The 27673-nt window shown below is 32.3% G+C and overlaps 2 protein-coding genes across 2 annotated transcripts in view; both read left to right on the forward strand.

The window, feature by feature from the left end:
- The window catches only part of LOC140438436 (uncharacterized), a 59117-nt gene that overhangs the window by 21734 nt on the left and 9710 nt on the right, over positions 1 to 27673 (forward strand). The window lies entirely within an intron of this gene.
- Positions 9419 to 12049, forward strand: LOC140438434 (uncharacterized). The gene is made up of 2 exons (XM_072528112.1): positions 9419 to 10748; positions 10865 to 12049. Exon 2 carries the CDS (start codon positions 10939 to 10941, stop codon positions 11842 to 11844), a length of 906 nt encoding a protein of 301 aa, XP_072384213.1. The 5' UTR covers positions 9419 to 10748; positions 10865 to 10938; the 3' UTR covers positions 11845 to 12049.

Raw genomic sequence — 27673 nt, forward strand, 5'->3', positions numbered from 1 at the left:
AATATACGAGAAACAGCAAATCTGGCAACATTGCAAATATCAAATAAGGAATCTCCATATCCCAAAATAGGTGTACCTTAAATTTTGTACAATTATGGCTAGCAATTTACGAGATAATTGACCGTTTCCAGACTTTTGGGCCACTTTGTATACCTAACACAATAACACAGTAGATATAATAGACAAAATAACATCTACATTCAAAGTAAATCAAAAGATTTTTTCAAACCATAAGCTCAAAGTTTATATTTTCTTTTCATATTTTTCTTCTCTTGTGTATCCTCTAACTTTAAAAAAAAATTAACCAAGGTATGTAAAGTAAGTATGTACATATAAAAACGTAAAAAATGTATACATTTTGTACTTTTATTGAACATTTCGACCGCTCTAAATGAAAAATCAGTCAATGAGATTTTTGAGGAATCTTTTATAAATGTGATAACGCTAATTTTAAATCTGGCTAACTTAGAAACTAAGTAAATGAAAAAACCGTTACATTAATAAAAATAAGTGAGTTCTCAAATAACCATGTTTCATAAAATTTTGTTTTATTATCACCTTTGTCTCCGCCTTATATAAATTCTGAATATTACGTTGTCAGTCGTTAGTGCTTTTTATTTTCTTCTATGCAATTATCTTCAACTCACATTTAAAATTATAAAAGTAACATAATATACTTGTGCTTACATCATATTGCAAAGTTACGGATAAAACAGTAGTCACAGGCATTTTATGTATTCACAATAACTTTCACAATATTTACTGGAGTGTATAATATAAACGGCGCACATTCTTAGAAAAATTTAGATGCACATTGGCGGAGATTTTTGTGAGTAGTATATATTTTTATAGAAATGTCTGTTCCAATTGAGTGATCAATAATAATAATCACGGTAAACTTTATTATTATGATATCTGTAATAATTTGAGTAAGATTATACAATAAATACTTTAATTATTCTGTTCGGTAATATGATATTATATTTGTTAGGAATATTGGGGAATCAATTTTATATAAATTTTAATTATTACTAGTAGTCTATTCCAGTTTTCTAGTATCTATAAAATCTACCGGTAGAAATCCATCAATGAGAGTTCATCGAGACGTGAGACTCCATCTCTAATCGTTCTAGTTATATCGGTTAAAAGGATTACACTCGTGACCGTCAGTTGCTTTGAATTTTATACTGCATGCGCTTGAAATATTTCTACGTGTGATTCGAACCAACAATCTAAATTTTATTTGCTATTGCGAGTTAGAGAAAGTAATAAATCACTTATAAGTGGCAATACCTTGGGCGTACCTATTTATACGCGTATGGTTTATTAAATTATTATTTTTTGACTGATGTGTACTAAAACTGTAGAACTAAATAATAAACTCACCATTTCAGTATAAAAGTGCCGAGATGAAATATATCTTCACTCCAGTCCAGATATACAGGATGTTTCAAAAAGATATGTCATAAATTAAATCACGCATTCCGAGGACAAAAATAAATTGATTGAATCCAACTTACCTTAGTACAAAAGTGTACACAAAAAAAGTTACAGCCCTTTGAAGTTACAAAATAAAAATTGTTTTTTTTTGCATTATGTCCTAAACTACTTGACATTTTGTAATAAAAATGGACACGGTACTTTCTTATTCTGAAAGTTTTTTTTTTTTATTTACAAATTCGCATCAACCCGAAGGTTATTAGCGAGAATCAGATTTACAATATTAAATATATTATATATTAACAAAATTAATGGCTTTTAAGTAGTTTAACATATTTGTGAATGAACAATTTGCACCAAGTGCTTTCTCTAAGTTTATTGATCTACCATAATTGATTCTTGCTGTGGAGAAAACTGGACAGTCTACAACAACATGTTTCACCGAGAGTTTAACGCTACACTGCTCACATTTTGGTTCGGATTCTTTAGTAATTAAGAACTTGTGCGTGGCACTGGTATGACCTAATCTAAGACGAGTTATTGTCACTCGATCCCTTCTTTTAGTGGGGAAACATCTCCATGGTTTAATGTCCGGTTTAATATTCCGAAGATTGGACACTGAAAATTCCCACCGGTTTTGCCACTCACTTAGGATCCGCGATTTGATAACACTTGAAACATCACTAGCTATCACGTATTTCACAATAATAGAGTCAGCTGAATTGACGGCTTCACGCGCACACTTATTTGCTTCTTCATTACCTCTAATACCATTATGTGACGGGATCCAAATAAAGATTACCTCCTTATTAGAATTTTCTATCTCTATCAGATTTTGTTTTATTTTTTCAAGAATATGATTCTCTGGGTATATTCTTCCTATAGATTGTAGTGAGTTATTGAACTCTATTTTATTAAATAAATTTATTTAATTATTGGTTTGTGAGCAGTCACTGTCTGTATCGGATACTAGGTCGTGTGGGATTTCCATCTGTAAGTGTTTTAGAAAAATTTTTCTTAATTTGGTATTTCGTGTCTTTGTAGATCTGTCTTGAGTATAGGGATATATTTTGCATCTTGCATATATTGGAACATATCGATGAGAGCTGTAAAGTTGTTTGTATAATTTTCAACGGTAGTAAGTGGATCGGGTGAATTCTTTATGTTGTCGAATAGGTCTTTTATCTGAACATAGCTTAAAATAAATGGTGGTGACTGCTGGTTTATGAATGCTTCTAGAGATTTACCTTTATTTTGTTTTTTCTTAGGATTAAATGGTATTTCTGCTGGACTGGTAAACTTCGGTTTATTAGTGGTATCATTGGAAGGCGGAGAAGGACTAAGGTATCGTCAATAGTTCTTTTTGAACTGTTCTGTGAAGATTCAATTTTCATATGTAAGGTAGTTGTTTCGTTCGCAGTTTGTTTTATATTTAGTTGATTTTCTGTATTGGGGTGTCTGTTTGACTTGAAGTAGATGTCGGTGTGATAGTTGATATTTCTGGAGGGCTACATGTTGAGATTTCTTTTGCTGTGGTTGGAGAAGTAGGATTTGGGTTTGGATTGATAGGGTTTTTGCAGTTAGTTGCCGTATGTCCATTTTATTTACAGTTGTAACACGTTAGGTTGCCGCTTGATAAAAAGATTCTATATGAAGTATTATCGTAATTAATTAAAAACGATTTTGGAATTGTGAGATCTGTTGGGCTGATAAAGATTTGTCTCCTAAAGCTCATTATATGATTAAATTCGGTTAACGGTGCACCAATTTTTAAAAAGGACATTGTAGATAGAATAACAAGCCCCATGGATTCAAGTTCTTTAATTAATACATCATGAGGAATGGATGGGCAAACATTAGAGAGAATGATTCTTTCGGAGGGAGTTATATACCGTCGAGCTTGTATAATCTGGTTATTAACTTCAATGTTGCCGTTATTTTCATTCATGAATTTTTCTACGATATTTTCAGATGATAAATATAAACATATTCTGCTGTTTGATAATCTAGAGCAGAATAGTATATTTTTTGGATGGATGATTTCTCCCAGGGGGAGGAGGTAATCTTGTATTTTCGCATCTTCAATGGAATTAAAAATGATAGCTTGTCGTTTTGACGGAAATTTTTGTTGTGTTAGTGCAGTAGAGTAACTTCTTTGTGTAGAATTATCCATTTGAGAATTGCCTGGTAAATGTATTTCATTGATTTGCGACATATTCGTTGATGTTTAAACATTCCTAAAGACGGACCTGTCCGCCGCCAGAAAAAAACTGGCCGGAGATACAGGTCAATGGTAATTAAATGTTTATCGTCAAGCAAATATGGATATGAAAATTTTCAATGATGTTAAATACGTACTGATTATATATTTTCGGTGAAATTTACAGTAAAACTGTACTTACAGACTAGTACAAGTGAGTTCAGTTGATCACTAATAACTTCACAAAGCGTAGTTACATTTTGAAAACTTGTTCTCACTTAATTTAAACTATTTTGGAGAGCCAAAAATAAACACACCGTTCCGATATACTATCAGGATCGGACCAAAAGCATTTTTCATAAAAAAGAAACAACAAAATCTAAGCGCACAGAAAAGTTTTAGGGGGGTGTGCAGCCCTAAATCCTCCTAAACTTTTGAGTACGTTTAAATCAAATGAATTTTGTGGTATCATTAGTTTAACACATTATTTTTAAATTTTTTTTGCCTCTTCCTGTCTGTTTGCATTTGCATACAGACCCTATATATTTGTAATTAATTTTATATTGCGAAGCTTACAGCCACCTGCTATTTTTGTAAATAACTTTTTTTGATATTTCCGAGAATACTCGTAACAGATATAATGGATATGGTCACAAAAGTTGATCATACTGTATACTTTGTATTTTTCCATTGACTTAGCATTATTGCAACTACTAGAATATGATCAGAATATATGTCAAGTATCTTCTACTTTATATAATATACCAGGAACCAGATATCGTAAAACATGTTAAGATAGGACGTTTGAGGTCTATAGGGTATGTAACAAGGATGGAACAAAATGACCCAGCTAGAAAAACGCTCCTTGATTGACCCATTGGTCAGAGAAGAAGAAGAAGACCCAGAACAAGGATCTTCGATAACATCTATAATGACATGAGAAATATGGGAATACGTGCTTAGCGAAGAAAGGCGATGGATAGGGAGGACTGGAGAGAAATTATTGAGGAGGCTAGGAACCACGTAGTGTTGTAAAGCCAGAATTATGATGATGATCTTCAACATGGCTTTGAAGTGTTTTAGTAACGAAGTGTCTTAATATGCGTCGTCAATTAATTGTTGTCCTCTGTTACCACTATTTTTTGTGTCTTTCTGATTCTACCACTTAAGTTATCGTTTATGATCACATGGTCCATTATATTGCATTTGCTAAGTGTTTTGTGAAGTGATTTGTATAAATGTATTGTTTCTTTCTTTTTCACCTTCTTTAGAGGCATTTACTATCCATTCAATTATCTATGAGAATCTTTTGTAGGTGTCCACTTCTTACCTATTAATATATCTACACTTTTTTGTTTCAGTTATCAAAGCGTTTCATGCCATTATGTTTATTCAGTTATTTATCTTAACACCTTACTGTATGATTTTTTTATTAAAAAAATCTATGATTACAAACTTGACTTCAAGATTACGGTAAAAATATAAAAAAGAATCCTACTTGGTTTGCTCTTGTATTCTTTTATTTTTTTTGTGTGTCATATATGGCACACTATGCATTAAAACAAGATTCAACAAGTAAAATTAATAAAAAGATGACGTTCATTACTTTCTAATTATATTAATTATTCAGTGTGCAAGTTGTAAAAACAATTTCTATCTTTGTTTAAGCAAAGAAAATCATTACACTTCTCGCATTTTATGAAGCTTTTTAAACCACAGGGATATTTGCATCCTCGCCTTTTACTACACCATAATGGAAGATGACCATATCCATCTGTTTGTACATCTTGCATTGGAATATCGGTTGCTGGATCCCTTCTTTTCTTGTTTTGTAAATTGTAAATAGCTCTACACGAACGACCTCTTTTTGTAGTAAAACCAGCTTTATTAACTTTGCATAAACACTCGCCATTTTAAAATACTGCCATTTTAAAATCTGCCAGAGCTAAATTATCATGCTCATTGTCACTTCTTGTCCAAAGAATCCACGCATTTACAGTCATCAAATCAATAATATGAAAAAATATACGCATGTACCATTTTTTGGATCTGAGTTTAATCCTATAATATCCCAACATTGAATTAAGGTAATCTACTTCCCCCATATACCCATGTACCCTCCCCCCATGTACTTGTTGTAGATCGTTACAGCTTTTGGACATGAAACCATTATTATGCGTTTCACCTTTTTTCGAAAACCGTTTAACTTCAACTGTTTTCATACTTCCAGAATATATTGATAAAATGTATACTAATTTGTTGTCATACCATGTAACAACATATATTTTTGTACCATCATTTGTGACGACTTTCTCTACCATAGCTCCTCGGCCGTTCTTTTTTAATTCAACTTCTTTTGGCACATTACTCTTTGGCACTCTGTTTATTATAACTGTTCCTAGTGGTAACATACCCTGTTTTGTTAGATAAATTTGCAATGGGACGCTGTTAAACCGATTATCAAAGAATATTTTGTGATTTATAAGACTTGCTACTGTTTGTGTTAGCCGAAGAACCACATTTGAACTTACCTCTAAATAAAGAAAACCATCGAGTACAACATTGTTTGGCTTCCTCCAAAAATTTCATATTCGTAGGAAAATCCGCTGGAACCATTAAGAACAAACGCCTTATATCCCCATTTGTGGGGTTTTTGCAGTTTATATTGTTTTATAGATGAACGCCTTTGTTGAAATTATCTGCTCATGTATAACTAAAAATTCCTCTTTCAGAACTTTGAGTAACTGATTCCTTAGTTTATTTAGTAGCAGTGAGATTTTAAAAAGTTTATCATGACCAGGATTACCGACAGCAATAGCATCGTTATTGTTTGCAAAATGTAAAAAACGTTTCTTTCCTTCCTATCTATTGCATCACATAACATCTGAAATTAATCGATGATTCAGGCTGAAGTTCCAATAACTGCTAGTGTTTGGCAATTGCACTATTGACATATAAATACGGGTTTCTAAGAACTGTTCTAGCTCATTTTCAGAAAGTTTCAAAGGTTTTTGAGGTCTCTTTCCACTGAGTATAATATAGTTTGATAAACTATATCTTTGATCATCTCATTTGTTAAAAAAATTTAAAAAATGCGTAAGGGAAATCCGCTTGTTGCAACTCAGGTGGCAGGTCAGTTAAACCGAGAAATCTTATATCATCATCTAATGTTACCAAATTTCCTTCTTTCCAAGTTGGATGATTTTTATTTCTATTCTTTATTAGATTACGTCGTAATTCGTCCAAAGAAATATCTTCGCTATCCCAACTGCTTTCTAAATCCGTTTCTGGGATAATAATATTTGATTCATTATTATCTATTATATCATCTTCATAGCCTAACTCTGGGACTAATATAATAGGGGAAATATAATCATCTGATAGCCTTCACTATCATCGGGTATGTCCACTACCACAAGAGTTTCTCCATAAACCTTTTATGGATCCATTATCTAAAATAAAAAAATAATATTACCTCGTTCAGAAAGCATATTGAACCATATATGAAAGAGAGTTTTGCACTACAGTGCATATTGTGGCATATATGGCACAAGCAAATTTTTGATCAAAAAATACCAAAATATAAAGAAATACGTGAAAATACTTACAGAAATTCTTTCTTGAAGGTCTATCCTCGATGTTGCTATTTTTTTGTACAAAAATATTCAGTAGAAACTTCGATAATTGAATATCAAATTGCACAATTCTTATGAACAGCTGTCAGACCGCGGCCATTGGCAAATTTTCATAAATGTTCACTTTGCTGTATTGAGATGGCGCTTTATTACCAGTTATACGAAATATTATGTGCTCTATATGGACATGTCATGCATAAATACTTTAAAATAAGATTCGATCTCTAACGGTTAGGTATAAAACTAAGTATTGTACCATATATGACCCACTATGCGGTAAGGGGTTAAGATTTTTTAATCCATAATTAATTTGTTGTTCGTTTGACTCTACTCCTCTACAATTTCAAGTAGCTATCTTTAAATATTTCATGTATTACTGTTCGTTTATTATTGACTTGCCTGGTTCTTCCTAATTTTGATCAGTCTGACCTTTTAGTTTGATGTTTCTGAATATTTTTGAATTCTCAAGTCGAAATTACCAATCTGTACCTAGAAGTAAATTAAATAGGTATAAAAAAGAAATAAAAATATTAATGGAGTTTATCAAATTGTTCAAAAAAGCTAGTTTGTAAAGGTCGAGATTTTTTTTCTATATTTTCGCTTTATTCTTATAACTAAGCAAGCTATATATTTTGATTAACGAATTTAATGCCACTGCAACATAGCACTACCTTATTTAGAGGATATTAAACTTAAAAAGTTAATAGGAACAATATAAGAACTTTAACTAAAGTTCTTATTCGTAATTAAAAAGCCGTACAGTCATTCCTTTTGTTACTATTTTTCACTATGCGATCAATTTTACTGTGTGTACCTCATAAATATATTAATGAGATATATCTACATATACATAACATTTATTACGTAATTAAACAAGATCGAACATAGTAATTGACTTTCTGATCTACTTTCTTTGTATTACTAAACCAGATTTTTATTTGATCTTTTAACGATGATCTAACTTAAATAGGAATTCTATTTGTATGGGTGTTGTTTCTTATATGGTAAACGGTATCCGGCCTAGACTGAAAGATATACATCACAAACTGTAAAGCAATTTATACGGGATCATTGGACTTTCATTTTTGCATCGAGCATGATTTTGTTATGTATTCTCTTTTATGTCCCGTAGTTAATTTACTATTATCTTATATTTTGTTTTATAAAGAGTGAGCCACCGAAAACTTTCCACAAAGGTCTTTGTTCCAGAAATGAACATATTGTTTTAAAATATAAAATAAAAATGTAATTCTTTAGACTTTTCTTAGTGTAGAATCATTGGAATTGTCACTTCATCAAGTTTGTTCGCGACCCCGACTGACTGGCGTCTCACCCTCTTAAATAGTTTTCACACCTAAATAAAAGATGAATAATCTTCACTTTTACGCATCAAGTAGTGATTTATCAGTTCAGTTTAAGCTCACACATCGCCCTTGAGGCATCGAATTTAAAATCTCTCAATTCACATATTAAATAGTTCTCTCCGCCGAAAACGGGCATTTTCTCATACCGGTTTTCTTTTACGTGTTATAAAGAAAGAATTTTTGATATTGTATAGTAAGCTACGGCCGTGTTGGGCCTCTCTACTCTAAAAAAATTTAATTGTAAATCGATAAACTCAAAAGTGATTTTATTTCTCTGGAGCTATATTTGCTCATATTAAGAATCCTTATCCTTCAACGGTCACTGAAGAACCAAACCTATGGAGATACATCCATTCACAAGTCCCTTGAAGTAAGGCTTGGAATCCAAAGATTTCCAATCCTCTTATGTAGGTAGCCAGTTACATGGCTCCCTCAGTCTTGTTATTTTGTATACAAACAAAAAAGAAGGAAAAAAAAGGTGAAACAGTAGGCGCTACTATAGACTAGCGCAGATCTTCATATTATGTATATATTTTTAAAATTTAAATAATCTATTTAAAATTTAATAAATTAATTTTATTATTTATTTATTTTTTATACTTTAAACAAATTCAATAAATTATTGTTTGCTTCTAACGCCACCTGTTGACGTATTAGCAAAGCAAACGTTGATTACTTAAGACAAACCTGTCAAATTTAGACCAAATAGTAATGATAAAATATAAATAAATATCATTTGATAGTAAATTTAATTATCATGTAAACTAAATAATGGGGCTGAGAGGAAAAGTGGTACAAGTGACATTTTGTATAAAAGTGAGATATGTGCATGAGTGGCTAGAGGATGTTGAGATTTATTAATATAAAAATGGTACAAGTACAAAACACACTACAGTACGGACATCTGTATGTGAGAAGTAAAAGCTCTCACCAATTTCTGGTAATGGTTTTCTGTATAAGTGGTCCAAGGTTACATGTCCCACTTTTGTTCTAAACCTTATGTAGTTGTTTGTGACAGCCACGTTTTAAAAGTGTGCAGGAATATTAATACAATTTGTGAAATAGTCTTAAAATAATGCAAGGTAAGTCTTCAATGCGTTTTATATTTTTTCAATTGTTATTTTATAGGGTTATTTTATTTATCTATGTCTTCAAAAAGTAGTAGTTGAAAGAAACTTATAGCATAACCTTAAAATGTTTCTTTTTTGTTTCAGAATCTGACAGTTATTCGGAATATGACGATTCAGAAGAGGACAGAAACTATAGTCCAATAGAAGAAAGTAGTAGCGATAGTAATCATGATCTACAAAACATTGCAGATGTTCATTTAAACAAGTCATTAAAGAAAAAGGGCAAAAAACGTTTGAGATATAGCGATTTAGATAAGAGGCAAGTAAGAAAACGAAAAAGAAATGCAGGTGAGGAATACGTAGGCTATAAAAACAAGTTAGTAAAAGCAAGAAGTTTGCAAAATTATATACATACTTGCAGATTTCAGTGTCAAAAATTCACCGATGAAGAAAGACAGGAAATATTTAACCAATTCTGGGGTCTAGGAAATTGGAATCTGCAGAATGCATTCATTACGTCTTGTACAGAGATCGCTTTGCCCAAACGACGACGTACAGAAGCTGTTACTAATAAAGGAAAGAGCGTTACTATCAAACTAAAAAATATGAGAGTTTGCAAAATGTTTTTCTTAAAAACTTTGGATATCAGCAATGGACGTTATTCGAGAATTTTAAATGGGATATATGACGTTGGAATCACCGCTGTTGATAAAAGAGGAAGAGCTCCATGTCCTAATAAACTATCACAGGATGTAATTGATAAGGTAAAACGACATATTGATATGTTTCCAAAATATACCAGCCATTACACCAGACATTACAATTCCCGTAGACGGTACCTTCCTTCATTTTTGACCATAAGAAAAATGTATAAGTGTTACCTAGAGCATTGTCAAGAAAATAACGAAGCTCCTGTCAAGGAATGGTTCTACAGGAGAGTGTTTAATACCGAATTTAATCTAAGTTTTCATCATCCCTTGTCCGATACTTGTAATAAGTGCGATAAGTTCGAAACATCAATAAAATCGTGCACAAGTGAGTCAGATAAAAAGAAAATAATGTGCGAGAGAGAGCTTCATCACCGAAAAGCCGAATCGGGAATACAAGCCAAAAAAGAGGCAAAAATAGTGGCTTAAAAAACTTCAAGGAATGAAGAAGTGGTATCAGTTTGTTTCGATCTACAAAAAACTTTACCTACACCAGCACTTACAACCAACAAAGTGTTTTATATGCGAGTATTATGGACATATAATTTTGGAGTCCATAATTTGGGCAAGAAATGTGCTTCAATGTATATGTGGGATGAATCGGTAGCATCCAGAGGCTCTATGGAAGTTTCTTCATGTCTTTGGAAATTTATTGCTGGTCTTAATCAAAATACACGACATCTTATTGCATTTAGTGATTCTTGTTCGGGACAAAATAAGAATAAAAATATTGTGAAATTTTTTATGTATGTGGTTAAAGAAACTCAGCTAGAAATAATAGACCACAAATTCCTTGAACCGGGACATACCTTTATGGAATGCGATGAAGATTTGGGAGTCATTGAAAAGTACAAAAAGCAAGTACCTTATATTTTTGTACCCAGTGAGTGGATGAATGCTGTGAGAAACAGTTCTAAGAAGTTTAAATGTGAAGAAATGAAGATGGAGCACTTCATTTCACTCGAAAACTTCAACGAGTACGTGCAGGAAAATATTAAAAAGGATGATGAGAATAAACAGATAAAATGGAGAGAAATAAAATGGATTCGGTTTGAGACGAAAGACCCATTTACTATGAAATTCAAGTACACTCTCAATGAAGAGACTGAATTTATAACTGTTAACTGTATGAAGAAGATGCGTGGAAGACCACCTCAGAATATTAGTCTTAGCCAACTGAATAGTTCACCCATGAGTCTGAAGTATGAAAAATGGAAGAATTTACAAGACCTACTATGCTTTGTGCCACCAATTTACCATCAATTTTACAATCAGCTCAATCACACTGCGAAGAAGGGAAAACAAGGTCAGAAAAAGAAGCCAATGCAACCTGAAGAAAGAAAAGAGAAGGACAATGAAGATGACGATGAGGTAGACGACAATGATAAAATACTTTTGAGCGACTATGATGATGAGGAAGATATTTAGCTCAGTTGGTAGCACGTCTATATAATATCATTTCGTTATTATTTTTATGCATTTTTTGTTCCTGTATTTTTGTGCAATATACATTTTGTTTTCGTATCTAATGTAGCTTCTTAAATAAATGTTCAAAAAATTACGTGTATTTCTTTTATAAAAGATATTATTTATTTATTTACTCATGGTAATATTTACTTGTACCATTTTTACTCTAAACAACAAAAATGGTACATGTATATTTTGTAAAAAATGTTTCAAAAAAACTAAATGTATATGATTGTAAAAACTGCACATGAAAACATTAAGAACTTACTAATAATAATATCTTGATTAGATTTTAAAATTTTGTTTGGTCTTTTTGTGCCACTACTTAAACTTTAAATCTCATTTTCTCAAAACTATCTAAATGTCACTTGTACCACTTTTCCTCTCAGCCCCTCTTTGTGGTTATATGAAATTAATTTAAAACGAGAATTATTATAAAAATTTAAACAGATGATTGAATGTTATTAATTATTACATGACATATAATTATTAAATTTTGATAATCGTTACGAATCGAATCTTTTAGTGACAGATATTCTTTTAATTTTTAACTACTCATTTAATTTCTATACTTTCATGCAGTTTTTAATTTAAACCTGCTTGGAGTAAATATATGATGACTAGAAACAAATTTATCAAGAGTAGTGAATCGATGTCAACAAGTGCTATTCCCAGACGCTACCCGTGACGACGCTATCTTGTGGCGCTAGTTTCGTGACGCTCACTTCAGAATTTTACTCTAGAGAAAAAAAAAAGGTAAAAAGTAATACAACGTCAGTATAGAAGCTTAGCATAAAAAACACTCGAATTGCATCATTAAAATCCTAAACAGAGAATGGTATCTTGTGATATATTATTTTAAAGGCTATTTAGTTATCGTTTCAACAATTTCTCGTAATTTTTTTAAATAGCAAGTTCTCGCAAAACTCAGTTCTTAATACAGAAGACAAAAACTCAACATTTTACCAGAAAACTTCGAAGAATAGTTGGAACATTACTTTAAATGTAAATTATGAATGTTGTTTTGAAAAAAACTTTTTTAAAAGACACAAACACTCAAAATAAACTTTTATTTAAACTAGCAAAGATTTTAGTTACAATTCACAATATATTATTCAGACTTTAAATACAAATATATAAGATTAATATCACACTAATGTCAGACTGAGAAAAGGTAGTTTTACAATGCTTTATTTATAATAAATACACTTGCTGAATTTGCTATTCTAGTACGTCGCAATTGATGTTGCAAGGTTCCAGAATGTTCGGTGCCGATAGGCAGTAGCTTCTTATTGAATTCGCATGATCGAATATACTGGATTCTAGCGGTCATTGTACTATAACTACTCAATCCTCTGAAGAAATTTTGTGAGGGACGAACAAAAATTTTGCATTGGCTACTTTTGGGGTTTCGTTGCTAGAATTTTGTACCTGTAACATATATAAGCCAGACAATTATAATAAAGATGTATACAGGAGTTGTCCAAACATGGTTATGTCTATGGTTTTACGATTTTGGGTTAATTGTCTCAAGATGTTCTTCTTCACTAGAGGGTTTATGAAGTTGACACATCGCAAGAATGACAGAAAATAGAATAGTATGAATAGCAAGAGACAAATCGCCAAATGGAAGAAGGTCATTGGGACGACCGATGATGAAAAGATGAAAAGATGGTCAGGCAACGTCAATTGAGGCTAAAAACCGAAGTAAAACAGGCGTTTTGCCTATTTATAAAGTAGGAAGAAGAAGAAGATTAATATGTCAATAGGTCTTAATTTCGTTGCTAAATATATTTAATTATTGTACCCAATTACAGCGTATAGAATTTGTCCTTTTATCGATAACTTTGCTTTGGTGTTTCTTAGGATTCGAAGATGTTCGATTAGTGTAGAGTGAAACCTCTCAATCATCCCGTTAGGTTGCGGATTCTCTGGCGTTGTATAGCGGAGTGAGATTTTATGTGAGTCGGTAAATTCTTGTATTACTCTATTTTTGAATTCTGTACCATTATTGGCTACTATCATTGTTGGGAGTCCATGGTGTGTTACAAAATTAATAGAGCGTTAAGTACATTGATGGCATTTCCCCCATCTAATGGGTAGGCAGGCTTGTCCGTCGTAAATAAACTTCGAAAGCGCGTCTACTATGGTTAGAAAATTCTGTCCGTTGGCCTGAAATAAATCGATGTGAACTATTTCTAGTGATTTAGTAGGAGTTGGTGTAACCATAAATTTTGGCTTGGGAAGAAGTCTGTTATATTTATTTTATTGATATATATCGCAGAAGTTTATGACATATTCTATGTATTTCTTCATATAAGGCCAATAATACCAATGTTTAATTTGGCTTTTTGTCTCAACTATTCCTCTGTGGTTAGTTTTTCCTTCATGATAGTTTTTTAAAAGTTCCTTTTGTTTTTCTTAGGAATTAACATCTTCTAATAAAAGATTACATTTTGCCAAGTCGTATGCGTTGTTTTTAAACGTTCTCTGACAATTTCCCAAATTTCTGCAAATACTTCTTCCTCCCCAAATAAAATTGCATACTTCTTTTTCGGGTTAAGATGCTCCTTGAAAAATTTTATAGTATGGACTTGTAACTGGTTTTACGATAGCTGAATATGATAATGGTTTTTATTAGGAAAAGGTTGGGCAATTCCTGGAGGTCGTGGGCTGTAGTGGACGGTTTTGATAATAATTTAGTTATTGTAAAAGTTAAGTGGCTTTTCTGAAATAGGTATGCCAAGAATTGGATTTTCTGCTGCTGTATACCTTGTTTCATTTCCGTCTTCGTCTATGTTTTGGTCTTCTTTTTCAGTCATATCGTCTGAAATATTTTCTGGGATTAATTGATTTGCTTTTTCCATTACAATCTCGTTGATTATTTGATCTTCATCTGAATTATTATATCTTGACCGTCCATCATCTTCCATGTTGGCTAAATCATCAAAAACTTTCTTTTTTGTGTATTTCAATTCAAAACACTGCATCTGCGTTGGTGTTGACTTTGTCGTTTTTGTAAATTACCTCGTAGTCAAATTCTTCTACTTTTAGTCTCCGTACTAATTTGGAATTCGGTTCCTTTAAGGAAAATAGGTAGGTATTGCAAGGGTCGGTGATCTGAAAGTATTTTAAATTTCTTTCCAAATAAGTAGGGTGGGAAATACTTAGTTGCCCACACTATTATACTGGATTCTAGCGGTCATTGTACTATAACTTGTATCTCGATTTGTTTAAAAATGCATTAGTGTCACTTAGACAGCCACAGATTTGTGTTTATTATGAAATCACTTAAAGACAAACATTTCTTCAAAATAACGCGGATAATTAAGTGAGACATGCATCATATACGTCTGTAGGAATTACTTCCAAAATACTCTACAATGTTAGACAACACTTTAAGCAATGTCTCTATTAATACGTAGAGGTAGGTGGGGAAATTTCGAAAATCTAATCAAATGAATGGCCAACTAGGTCACAGTCAAGGCCATAAACAAAACACATTTATTTAAAACAAATCCTTATATTATTATCCTAAAAGATATATTAATAATAAAAAACCATATCTATATATGAATAACTAATATTAATAATAAGTAAAATTAAAGCAAACGTGAAGCAAAGTTAAAATTTTGACCAAGATTATGAGTAACAATGAGGCTCTATATGTTAAAAACAACATTTGGTTCCTTATTATTACTTAATATAATATTATTTCATGTTATTATATAACTTGTAGGGCCTTATTATTATTACTTAAGTTCACTCAAAACTTATCATCCTATAACTATATCAAAATTACTCATTATTTTAATTAAATAGAACTATGTAACATTCTTTAATTATGTTGGTTCTATCATATTTCATAGTATCACAATAGGTCACATAATACCATTTTCCTATAACTGCAACCTCAAACACTACAGTACACAACTCTAATCATAGCCCGACCTTTAATAAATAATAATTTTTCTCAAATTCGTCTACAACAAAATCATAATTTACATTCACACCAAGTAATACAACTGTTCGGCAATATTTGTCTTAACTCAGATATTAATTCATATAACTCCACCAGCAATATATCACACCATTTATTCTGTTCGTTTTCTATATATATTAATACATTCTTACATACATCAATTAACATTTAAATCTGTAATAATAAAGAATCCAGCATCTTGAAAAACCTGTTGATGGTTGTTACTGTTATAATTAATCAAATTTTAACATATTTAATTATTCATAATGTTGGTTATAGTCATATTTAGACACATACCTCTGGTTACATTGACTGCTTTGTTCAGACTTCCGTCCTAATATGTCATTTTAATCAGTTGCTATTAACAAGTCTTCACATACACTTCGTCTAAGGGCTATCAATCCTAGTTGAGTCCTAGGTTACCATGGTGTGGTATTTCACAAAGAGATATATTTGTTGAAATTCAAAAATAACATAAAATAATATTCAAACATAAAACATTGTTATTAAAACAAATAAACATTAAATTGAAATTATCATCTACAAAATACACCTGTATAAGTATCCTTGTAACAAAAAAATAAACTCTTTTGGTAATATAAGTCTTAGTTATTCTTAGCCAGGTCTTTAGTTTCTTGGATCTTGATGTTCGCATTCACAGCATAGCTGGGCTCTATGTTCCATGCAATATGGTCTGCGACACTCAGAACACGCAAAACTGGTTTTTCTATCTTTTCCTTTTGCACAAAAGCAGCATCTAACTTTTTTTGTTAAATGAACATCATGTTGTGGTGGGGGGACTTCAATTCCCAGAATTTCAGAAATTCTTTGCCGCAGTGTTTTTTGTAAAGTAGCCACGGTCAATCGTTCTTGTAACCATGGTTCAATTAGGCTCATTCCTAACTGCTTTAGAAAAGATTTTCGATTATTGTTTCTACTTTCCTTCCAGTAGGGATTTGAGAGAGAAAACAAAACCATTGCATTTATTCCACTAGCATCAAGTATATTAAAAAAAACTCGTAGCGGAAAACGTCTGGTCTTCCGTGAGGTAGTGTAAGAATGGCAGAGCTGATCAAATGTATCTGTTCCTCCCTTCGTTTCATTATACGAATGTATAATATTGGGCTTACCCGTAATGGCATTAAGAGAGTCATCAGAATGCAATGTTGACAGCAAAAGAACAATTTTGTTTTGTTTAGGAGTACATGAAACAAGAGTTTTATTTCTATCAAAAGCAAATAGCGATGTATCTACTTCTGTTTTTTTTTTGAGGAATGTAGCAGGTATTTCCCTCTTGTTTTTTCTCAAAGTACCTAGTAGAGTTAATTGATACTGTTCTAACATTTGTTTAGCTAAGGGAATTGACGTAAACCAATTATCAACAGTGAGGTTTCGGTTAGTTCCATGTATTGGTTGTGAAAGTTTTCGAACATAATAAGCCGGTACTGATTCATTGTTTTCTGTGGTTACTCTTCCAACGTATGGAATTGCATTGAGCATATAATATGTTTTTGAATCATTTAGTATCAATATTTTCATTCCATACTTATCAGGCTTACTAGCCATGTAGATTCGAAATGGACATTTTCCTCTATATCCTACAAGCTGTTCATCTACAGTACAGTATTCGTATGGTGTATAGTACGATTTACAGTTATTCACAAAAATGTCGAATAATTTTCTTAAAGGTGCAAATTTATCCACTAATTTTCTTTCTGCTCTACTGTCTTTACTATCAAACCTTAGACATAAGGCTATAAATTGGAATCACTGCTGTGACATCGTCGCCCGAAATATTCCATTTCCAAATTTTACTGACCAAAGTTCATCTAAGTTAGTTAGATACTCGTAATGCACCTGCTAAAAATAACAGCCCAATGAAAGCCTTCACTTCTGTTTTAGATGCTGGTCTTGTGTAACTCTGCTGTCTAATATCATTGCATTTACGAATGACTTCTTCATTTGACTGCAAAACAATAACATCTATCATTTGTTCGTTGAACAACAAATTCCAAGATTGTTCAGGAGATTGAACTGTGCTCGCTCCTCCTTTGGGGACAGGTAAATGTATTACAATGTTTTCTCGTCTTGTACGACCCTGTCTTGCTGGTGCTTGTGTGCTCCACCGATAACCATTTTTCCCCAGTAAACTAGGATAAACCCAGTAGAACTATTTCTAACTGGTTCATCCACTATTTCGTCTTCATTGTCGCTTTGTTCACTGTTGCTGTCTGACAGTTGCTCTTCAACGTAATCTTCATCAGACTCGTCCCCTCCAAACATATCGTCTACGATGTCGTTTTCACTCTCATTCTCCCATAAATTGTCTGCCTCCCTCTGCCTGTCTGCCTACCTCAGTTAAAGGACGACGATTTTCTCTGCAAGTTGATGCCTTTACTCTACTATTTTCTCTACTAGTTGACGCCATTATACTAAAATAAATAAAAATAAGTTGAAACAAAATTATTTCCGTAAACATCACCATTGGGTTCGGGGTAACCATGCTTGTACTTCTGGAAATATCTTACCTCGTTGTTTCACTAAAATGCAGCGGATGACCCGTATTCTAACTCGGCTTACGACAGACTGAATTTACATAAAGTGACGACACACATAAACCACTCATGCGCATATCACATTGCAATGAATGACTCTCTGGGTTTCTGAGACCCAACAGTGCAGTTCCAGGGTTAAACATCCTAGTTTTTTAACATCAAAGATGTAATCTTAAATTAATCCAACTACACTTAAAGGGTTTTTTCCCGTGTATTTAGTGGCTTCTAAGGTAAAGTGATAATACTTATTTTAGGATAGCACTGATGATGGAATAGTTATTTGAAAAACGTTCTGTGATGTAGCCCGTATCTTACCCATTCGTTTACTTATTTTTCCTTAAATCTGCTACGTCTTTTCGTTGATTTCTTATAATTCTCCATATTTATTTTTGTGCACTGTAGACTCAAACTTTTAAAACATTAATTATTAAAAAATGGACTTTTTAAAAATTCAAAGTCATGGAAATGTATACGACCATCTAAAAAAAAAAATAAAGCATAAATACATTTTTGATGTATGGAAAACTTTCGAGATATAGTGCTTAGCAAAATCGAGAAATTTTTTTCACTGCATCCTAACATGTAGGCAACTAAATTTTTAAATAAAATGTATTTGCTTCTACACCGACGGTACGACACTCAAAATTATTGTGCTCCTTAGGATATGATTAATACGATTCGAGAATTAATCTGGTTGAAATAAATGCTGGTTCGATTTTTAATAACTTTCATTTCGATTGCGTCAGCGAACAATTAACACTTTCACGAAATTTAATGTAAATCACGCAAATTTAAAACCAAATTAATTCCGCACCTCGGTTAAGGTTAGAAAGTGCTTTGATGTGATTTATTGTCTTTGAAGTAATTAAATATTTCAAATCAATACTGTGGGAACAATACCGTGTACGTGTATAAAGTTGATATAACTTCTACGTTAATTAAATATTAAATAATCATAATTGATTAATTAATAATTAATTTGTGGCAAACATCTGTGAAAGCTTAAAGTGTAAATTAAAAAATTGTAAATTGCTCTAGTACATGTTATTTTTAAAAAATTTTAAAGGGAGTTTCGACACTCTTAATCAAACTGTTTTAAAATTTAAAAATAGAAATAAAAGATGTATATGTACGAATTTAAGGAAATGAAATGAATATATATTATATGCCTTAGATACGATTGAATTAATCACTAGAAAACTAGTTTCACTTACGATGGGATTATTCTCATTTAGACTATCGATCAGAAGGTAATTTCAATCAACTTTACACCAAAATTTTATTCCAGAATTGGTTTTATGTAACTTACAAAACAGAGTTAACTTAGAAATAGTTCTAAACTTTAATATCGAACAGTCTATATCGCTTATTGATAAAACTTGATAGGAAGTTTTTTACAGGAAAATGAACTCAGTTTGGAGAGATTTATGACCACGAGAAATAATGGAAAACTGATAGCTGGTGACTGTAGAGTTACAGAAACTGACAAAAAATTATCAGCAACCTGCAGTGAAAACTGCACTCTGTAACTCGGAGAAGATAGAGATAAAAGAAACTGGCTCCTCGTAATTTATCAAAAAAATCCTTGCAAAGGAGAAGAATGCAAATTTTTTTGCAGAAAATCTACTTAAGTTTAAATAAATCGCAATAGCATTGCTTGGTAATCCTAGTGAAAAGCAACAGAAATTATAAAAGTAAGAAACCCATATTTGGATTCTTATTCCATAGTGTTAAAATATCAACATACTCTTTTGCTAATTTAGTTTCCACTCGCAGTTAGTCAAATTGCTTATCTAAAAAGCCGTCCATCCACTATCAAATAGTAGACTTATTTTGTTGCACATTAAGCAATCAGTGGCGGATCCAAGGGGGGGTCATAGGGGTCATGACCACCCCCAAAACAAAATTAAATATCAATCAAATAATTCTAAAAAAAATAATTTAATACCCATCAACCCTATAAGCAGGAAGTCAAAAGTTGAAATGATTCAAACTCATTTATTCTAGGGGTAAGTGTAATAATTATACGGAAGCCTTTTTAAATTGCTCTATAAAAAAATCAACAATTCTAAAATACAGTAATACCTCGACTAAGACTTCCACGAATTCAGAGTTACGCGATTTTCAAATTTTGTCAATTTGTCATTTGAGTGCCAAAGAATCGTTCGATTATCGATGATATAGAATTACCGTCCACACATTATTGCTCATTCAATGTACATGACATGACTTTTTGCACGAAATCCGCACATTTTTATTTTCTATTAGGTATTTCTTATCTTCAGTTTTGTCTATGAATTGGTTGTGTTTGTAATTTGAATATGTTTTATAACTGTTGAGACTGTGTGCTACATTTTATCATTTATCTATAATAAATATCAAAGTGAATATTGTTGTTGCATTAGCTCTATCTGATACGTTAGTGAATGCAAATAAAGGAATTGGGGGCTGCTGTCCAAGGCATTTGTGAAACTGTGAAACAGTAGTTTGTCTTAGTGATGTTTTAGGTACAACTGTATCACTTAGTCGTCTTTTTCAGTCACCAAAATTAGATTTTAAGTAGGCTACTGAGGCCATAGAGGACACTAAATGCATTCTTCAAAATAAAAGATCAAATGCTGAATCTGTTTTTTACAAGCAAAACTTTACTATGAAGTAAACAAATAGCTGAACAACTAGACATTGAATTGAAGATGCCTTGTATAGTTGCTCATCAAACCTGTTGTCAAAACCAATTTGCTAACTCTTGCGAAGAATATTTCCGACGATCTATTTATTTACCCCTTTTTGACAATATCTTAACTGATTTAGAAGAACGACTTTCACCGAAAGTTATGAATCTATTTAATCTTCGAGTTGTTTTACCTAAAACTGACCACACCAGAAGATAAAGTTGATAAAGAGTTTTCAGTGTGGATTCAAAAGTGGAAAGGAGTCGTGCAAAATAATGGAAAACTTCCTGATTGTATTTTAGAAGTATTAGAAAACTGCGATATTCATATGTAACCAAATACCAGAATATTTCTGCAAATATTAATTACACTACCAGTCAGTGCAGCAACTACAGAGTCTACGGTTAAGCGTCTAAAGACTTGGCTTAGAAATAGAACATCTGCGGAAAGGTTAACTGGTTTAGCACTCATCAATGTGCATCTCAAAATTTCTCTAGATGTTGATGCAATCATAGAGCGATTTGCTAAAACGGATAGGCGAAAAGAACACATTTTTATAAAATTATATAATATTTACTTATCTTATTCTTATAGTATTTTTAATCACTGCACTTTTATTTACCACTCGTTGCCGGCTGTTGCTGACAATTCGTGAGAAAAATTTCAATACCGAGTAAAAAAAATTTCACTCACTTATAGCCTAATATGCCTGATTATAGAAATAACTATTCCTTAATTATATTATGTTTTTTGTTGAATAAATCAACTTAAATAAAATGCTGTTTATACTTATTTTTAAGGTTTCTTCTTCATTACGGAAGGGTGGCTATAACTACATCAAATTGATCTCTATCTTGAGCTGTTCTTAGTATCGAATGTGTGTCCATGCCTGTCCAGTCTCTTACATTCTTCAGCCAGGAGCATTTTTTTCTTCCTGGGCCTCTTTTTCCTTCTACTGTCCCTTCCATTATGAGTCGTAGAAAGTTATATTTTTCTTCTCTGTAAATATGTCCTAGATAACTCGTTTTTCTGTTGTTTACAATATTAAGGAGTTCTCTCTCAGTCCTTATTCTTCTCAGCACCTCGTTATTTTTCACGTGCTCTGTCCACGAAATCTTCAGCATTCTTCGAAAAACACACATTTCAAAGGCTTCTATAAGCCTGATTTGTAATTCCGAGAGTCCATGTTTCCACTCCTTATAGCAATAGGGAATAAATTAATGTTTTTACAAATTGATATCGGATATCCAACGATAAGATAGAGTTTATTAGGAATGTTAAATACATTCATTAATGTTTACACTTACATTTAGTTATTGCATTTAAATTACTTAACTTTGGTTTATACTTATTTATCCTTGGTTTGTTCTTGATTTTGTAGCTATAGGATGGGTGGGTTTAAACTAATTGTCTTTAAAATAACTAGTTTAAATTGACAGTCCTTGATTTTTCAGTACTTATATTTTAATAACTTTCCTTTGATTTAATAGTCTTGTACACTTGATTTTACTGTCATAGAGTATGTGGGATTAAATTATTTTTTTTTGTTTAAGTTTAAGATCCCTTAATGTTGTACCCTTCTTTGCAGCCGTAGGGTATTTGGGTTTTAATAACTTCTCATTTGTTTAATGTATCGCTTAAAATAATTATTGAGAAAATGGTTCCCTTACAGGCTGGTAAAGGAGCAAAAATCTAAATTCTATATCAAAATCACTCTCAAGACCCATGACCCCCCCCCCTGACAAAAATTTCTGGATCCGCCACTGTAGGCAATAGAGAATTTTCGCTGAAAACACAGATGCGTGGGCAGTTATGATGTATAGACATTGCGATATAATAAAAAGACAGACCCTCTTTGTAAAAGTTACCTATTAGTTTTGACTAGTAAAAGTCACAATAAAGATTGTTAGTTTGCATTTTACATCTTATGTGTGTAAGATTAATTGAAGCATCAGAAAACCCGTGAATTTTTTTGTGATTTTTTTATTTTGAAATAAATGTTGAAGTACTTTGTAAGAATTTAGTAATGCAATATCAGAGATGAACTTTTTCTACTCATTATTGGGGGTTTTGGTTAAATGATCATCCCAAGTCAGTTTTTTAAGCCATAATCTATAATATAAAAATGAATCGCAAAATATGTTGGTAAGCGCATAACTCAACAACGCATGGACAATTCTTCTTTAAAAATGTTCCTTGAAGTCTAAGAATGGTTTTTACGGCAAGAAAAATTCTAATAATTTCCGGGAAAACCCCAAAACAGCCCTTTTCTTTTTCCCATACAAATATTTTCGGAGTGGTCTGTTCGGTCCGGTGAACACTTTGAAAGAATGAATTCAAACAAATCTTCCACTATTAAATGAACAATAGAAGTATGTATTTGATACACTTATAAAAGTAGCAAATAATAAAACAGGGGGGATTTACTTCTTAGATGCACCTGGTGTTACAGGAAAAACTTTTTTGATTTCATTGATATTAGCAACAATTCCCTCACAAAATAAAATTGCACTTGCACTCGCTTCGTAGGGAATCGCAGCAAATTTGCTTGAAGGTGGTCGTACAGCCCATTCAGCACTAAAATTGCCATTAAACATGCAAAGCAACAAAGCAACGAAACTCCAATCTGCAACATTTCGAAAAACTCTGCAATGGCAAAGTTTTTGTAGCAATGTGAATTGATTGTTTGGAATGAATGCACGATGGCACATAAAAAATCTTTGGAGGCTTTAGATAGAACCTTACAAGATTTACGTAGCAATCATAACCCATTTGGTGGTGCAATGATTTTATAAGCAGGAGATTTTCGTCAAACATTGACAGTGATTCCACGATCAACGTCAGCTAATGAACTCAATGCATGTTTAAAGTCCTCCAATTTGTGGAAATATGTGAAGGTATTGCACATAAGCAAGAATATGCGTATCGAGTTGAAAAATGACCAATCTGGAGACATATTCTCTAAACAACTCATTGACATTGGTAATGGCAAATTTCCTATAGACACCTTGACTGGTTGCATTAACTTTCCTCAAAGTTTTTGTCAGTTAACTCGATCAGAAGATGAACTTATTCAAAGGGTGTTTCCAGATGTTGCTCAAAATTACAGCAACCATGATTGGTTTAGTGAACGGGCTATATTGGCTGCAAAAAACATAGATGTAAATGAATTAAATTTCAAAATTCAGGAACAAATTACATGCGAATTGAGGATATATAAATCAGTTGATTCGGCTACTAACCAAGATGATGTCGTCAACTATCCGCCTGAATTTTTAAACTCGCTGGATTTACCAGGATTGCCACCTCACAATCTTCAATTAAAGGTTGGATCGGTAGTTATAATGTTGAGAAATATCAACCAAACGCGTCTTTGCAACGGCACACGGTTAGCGATAAAAAATTATTGAACAACGTGATAGAAGCGACTATACTGAAAGGAAAGTATAAAGGAGAAGACATTTTGATACGACGCATGCCAATGATTCCGACTGATGTACTATTTGAATTTAAACGACTACAGTTTCCAGTGCGGCTTGCTTTTGCTATGACCATAAATAAGTCCCAGGGGCAATTATTAGGGGTTTGTGGTATTAATCTAGAAAACCCATGTTTCTCACATGGTCAATTGTATGTTGTATGGTTCAGTGTTGGAAAACCATCAGATTTGTTTGTATATTCACCAGGTATTTAAACAAAAAACCTGGTATATCATAAAGCACTACAATAAAAATAAAACAGATTTTTGTTAATAATTATGATTCACTTGATTTACAATAAAGCGATTACTGAAAATACTTATATACGTTTTATTTCATTATTTTTTATTTCATCGGTTATTAACCCTAGGTTAATAATAATAATATATAATTAATTATCTCTATGTTTGTCATTGAAGCACCCACTTTATAAATATTTGTCACCTTTAGGTTCCCAATATCCTTTTACATTATTTTTCAATCAGGTTTGAACCTAAGTTCACCTCTTAGTTTGAAGCACTCTGGCAGACATCTCAGTCAGGGTTTGGGTCCAAAAGGGTGGCCAAAGTTCGTGGAAGCGAAGATAGGTCACCCGAGCTGACCCTCACACACCGCCCTATCATCATGGTGACGGTTCTGTTCACGAGAATTAAAGAAATAAACTGCCATAGAAGAAGATCAATAAGGTCAAACATTTTCGACAAAAATTATAGAGCCGTTCTTTTAGTATATAGAAAACTCTGTTCTGGAGAAATGGGGACAGAAATGATAAAATAGCTGCCAGCAGAGGCCTATTGTTTTGGTACTTATACTTTCATTATGTTTATAGTTGAGCGGAGGCTGGTTTATATATATTGCTGAAAATTCTGCAGGGTTAGAGACCCATTTGTGGAGACGAATTCCATGATGATTTAACATTTTATTAAGCTGATGTTGTGCGGTTTCAAGGGTAGAAAAATCATTGGCTGCATAGGGAATGCCATGGACATATATTTGATTAAAGAGAGCGTCCGCACTGAGTGGTTATTTCTCTTTATATGGATTTGCAATTTCGTTTAAAAAACGAAGGAAATAACTCTAAAAGTAACAGAAGTAAGTTTGATATCATGAATGTGTTGCTTGTGTGAGTCTATTTCAAAAGGTAAAAGAAATAATAAATTAGACTTACTCACAATCAATTTAATTTAACTGTTAAATTAAATTGATTGTGAGAAAGTCTAATTTATTATTTCTTTTACCTTTTAAGTTTGATATATTTTATGGGTTCATTTGGCTGTCGTTCCAGAGAATATTTTGGACAATAACGACAAATAATATCAAATAACTCAGGTTGTACTTGATATCCAATGAGTAAAATGTCATTAAGAGAGTGGCTAGAAGTTAATTTAGAACTACCGTGGAAAACTACTTGAAGTTTGGTAGTAAAAGAATCTTTTAGAATGCAGAGATGGGACAAGAAATATTTATTTAGAGAATGAAAATTGCTCAGAGTACATATTTAGCATAGTTTAAGTTTAGATATTTATATATTAGTTTTTTGTAACCATTAAAGAGTGTAGGGTTGCTGTTGAATCTTCTTTCAAGTAATTCATGACCGTTTCTTTGCTACATAAAATGAGTTGCCTAGTTTACAGAACAAGAGGAAGGCCCCGTAAAAAATGGATAGACGACGTAGAGAGGGATCTTAAAACCATGAACATCAGGCAGTGGCGAAGGAAAGTATCCGACAGGGCAGAATGGAAGAACATTGTTAAGCAGGCCAAGACTCACAAAGGGTTGTAGCGCAATTAGAAGAAGAGTACGGACCTCGGACCTCCTAATAACTTTATTTCTGATATAATTGTTAGTGAGCTGCTTCTGAGTCAAATATTTGAGATAATTCCGATTAGGACGTGACGAAGCCACAATTTTTTAAGTTTAAAATAATTTTATTTTTGACGTCTCAGCTTTTACTTCGTAAATCGTTTCCAAAATATAAAACATAAATAAATTTATTAACTTTTTGTATTTTGGGAACGATTTTCGAATTAGAATTTAATTGCGTTAAGATGCCACAAGAAAATAGCTTCAGAACAATATCGGTAATGCACATTTCATATTTGAAAAACTCAGCACCATTCTCTCATAAATTGAAGCCATTTTTAACGAATAAACCCTCAGATTTACAGTTACCTACTCCTGGACACTTTCTTATAAGGGAGAATTTTAGCTCTTATCCTAAAAGGATTTTGCACTTTAGTTCAGCAATCCTTTTGGAAGTGTTGATGTGTTAAATACTTAAGTTACATAGTAGACCCAAATGATCCCAAGTACAAGCAGATGTCAAGGAGAATTTTCTCGTTTTAATTTTTCTTCTCTGAATTGACTTACTGCTAGAATAATTAAACTAATATCTGGCTCTGGCAGTAGAGTAGGAGTCGTAAAATTAAAGACTCCAACCGCCGAATTCATTCGTTAAATCACTAAATTATATTTACCACCATAATATTTTGTCGATTTTTTCGACCAGCTCTCTTCCTGTTTTGGTAATTTACTGTAGCTTTAACTCTTTAGCTTTTTTGCAATAATACACTTTCCACACTTTCATGTGGGTGCCAAGTTATGTTGAAATGTCGACATACTCTTTTGCTAATTTAGTTTCCCCTCGTAGTAAGTTAAATTGCTTGCCTTAAAAACTGTACACTATTAAATAATAGACTTTCTTGCACAATGAACAATGGACAATAAGTTTTATTTTGCTAAAAATACAGATGCGTGGCAGTTATAATGTCTAGACATCGCGATATAATAAAAATACAGATCCTCTTTGTAAAAGTTACCTGTTAGAAAGAATTATTAATTTATTCATTGATTTACTTAACGAATGCTGTTCAAACATCTCACGTAAAATCACTTTTAAATACACTTTCACATTTTACACACAAAGATAATTTTGCGTTCAGACTTATATAAATTGTAACATCATATAGTAGTAAATCGCTTGTTTTAATAAACCACAAATAAGACTGTTAGTTTGAATTCTACATCTGGTGCTTATTAATTTGGTAGCAATTTTCCCCAATCGAATAACAAATATTTCAATCCATCTAATCTGTTTGAGAT

The sequence above is a fragment of the Diabrotica undecimpunctata genome, chromosome 4 (assembly GCF_040954645.1).
Source record: "Diabrotica undecimpunctata isolate CICGRU chromosome 4, icDiaUnde3, whole genome shotgun sequence".
NCBI lineage: Eukaryota > Metazoa > Arthropoda > Insecta > Coleoptera > Chrysomelidae > Diabrotica > Diabrotica undecimpunctata.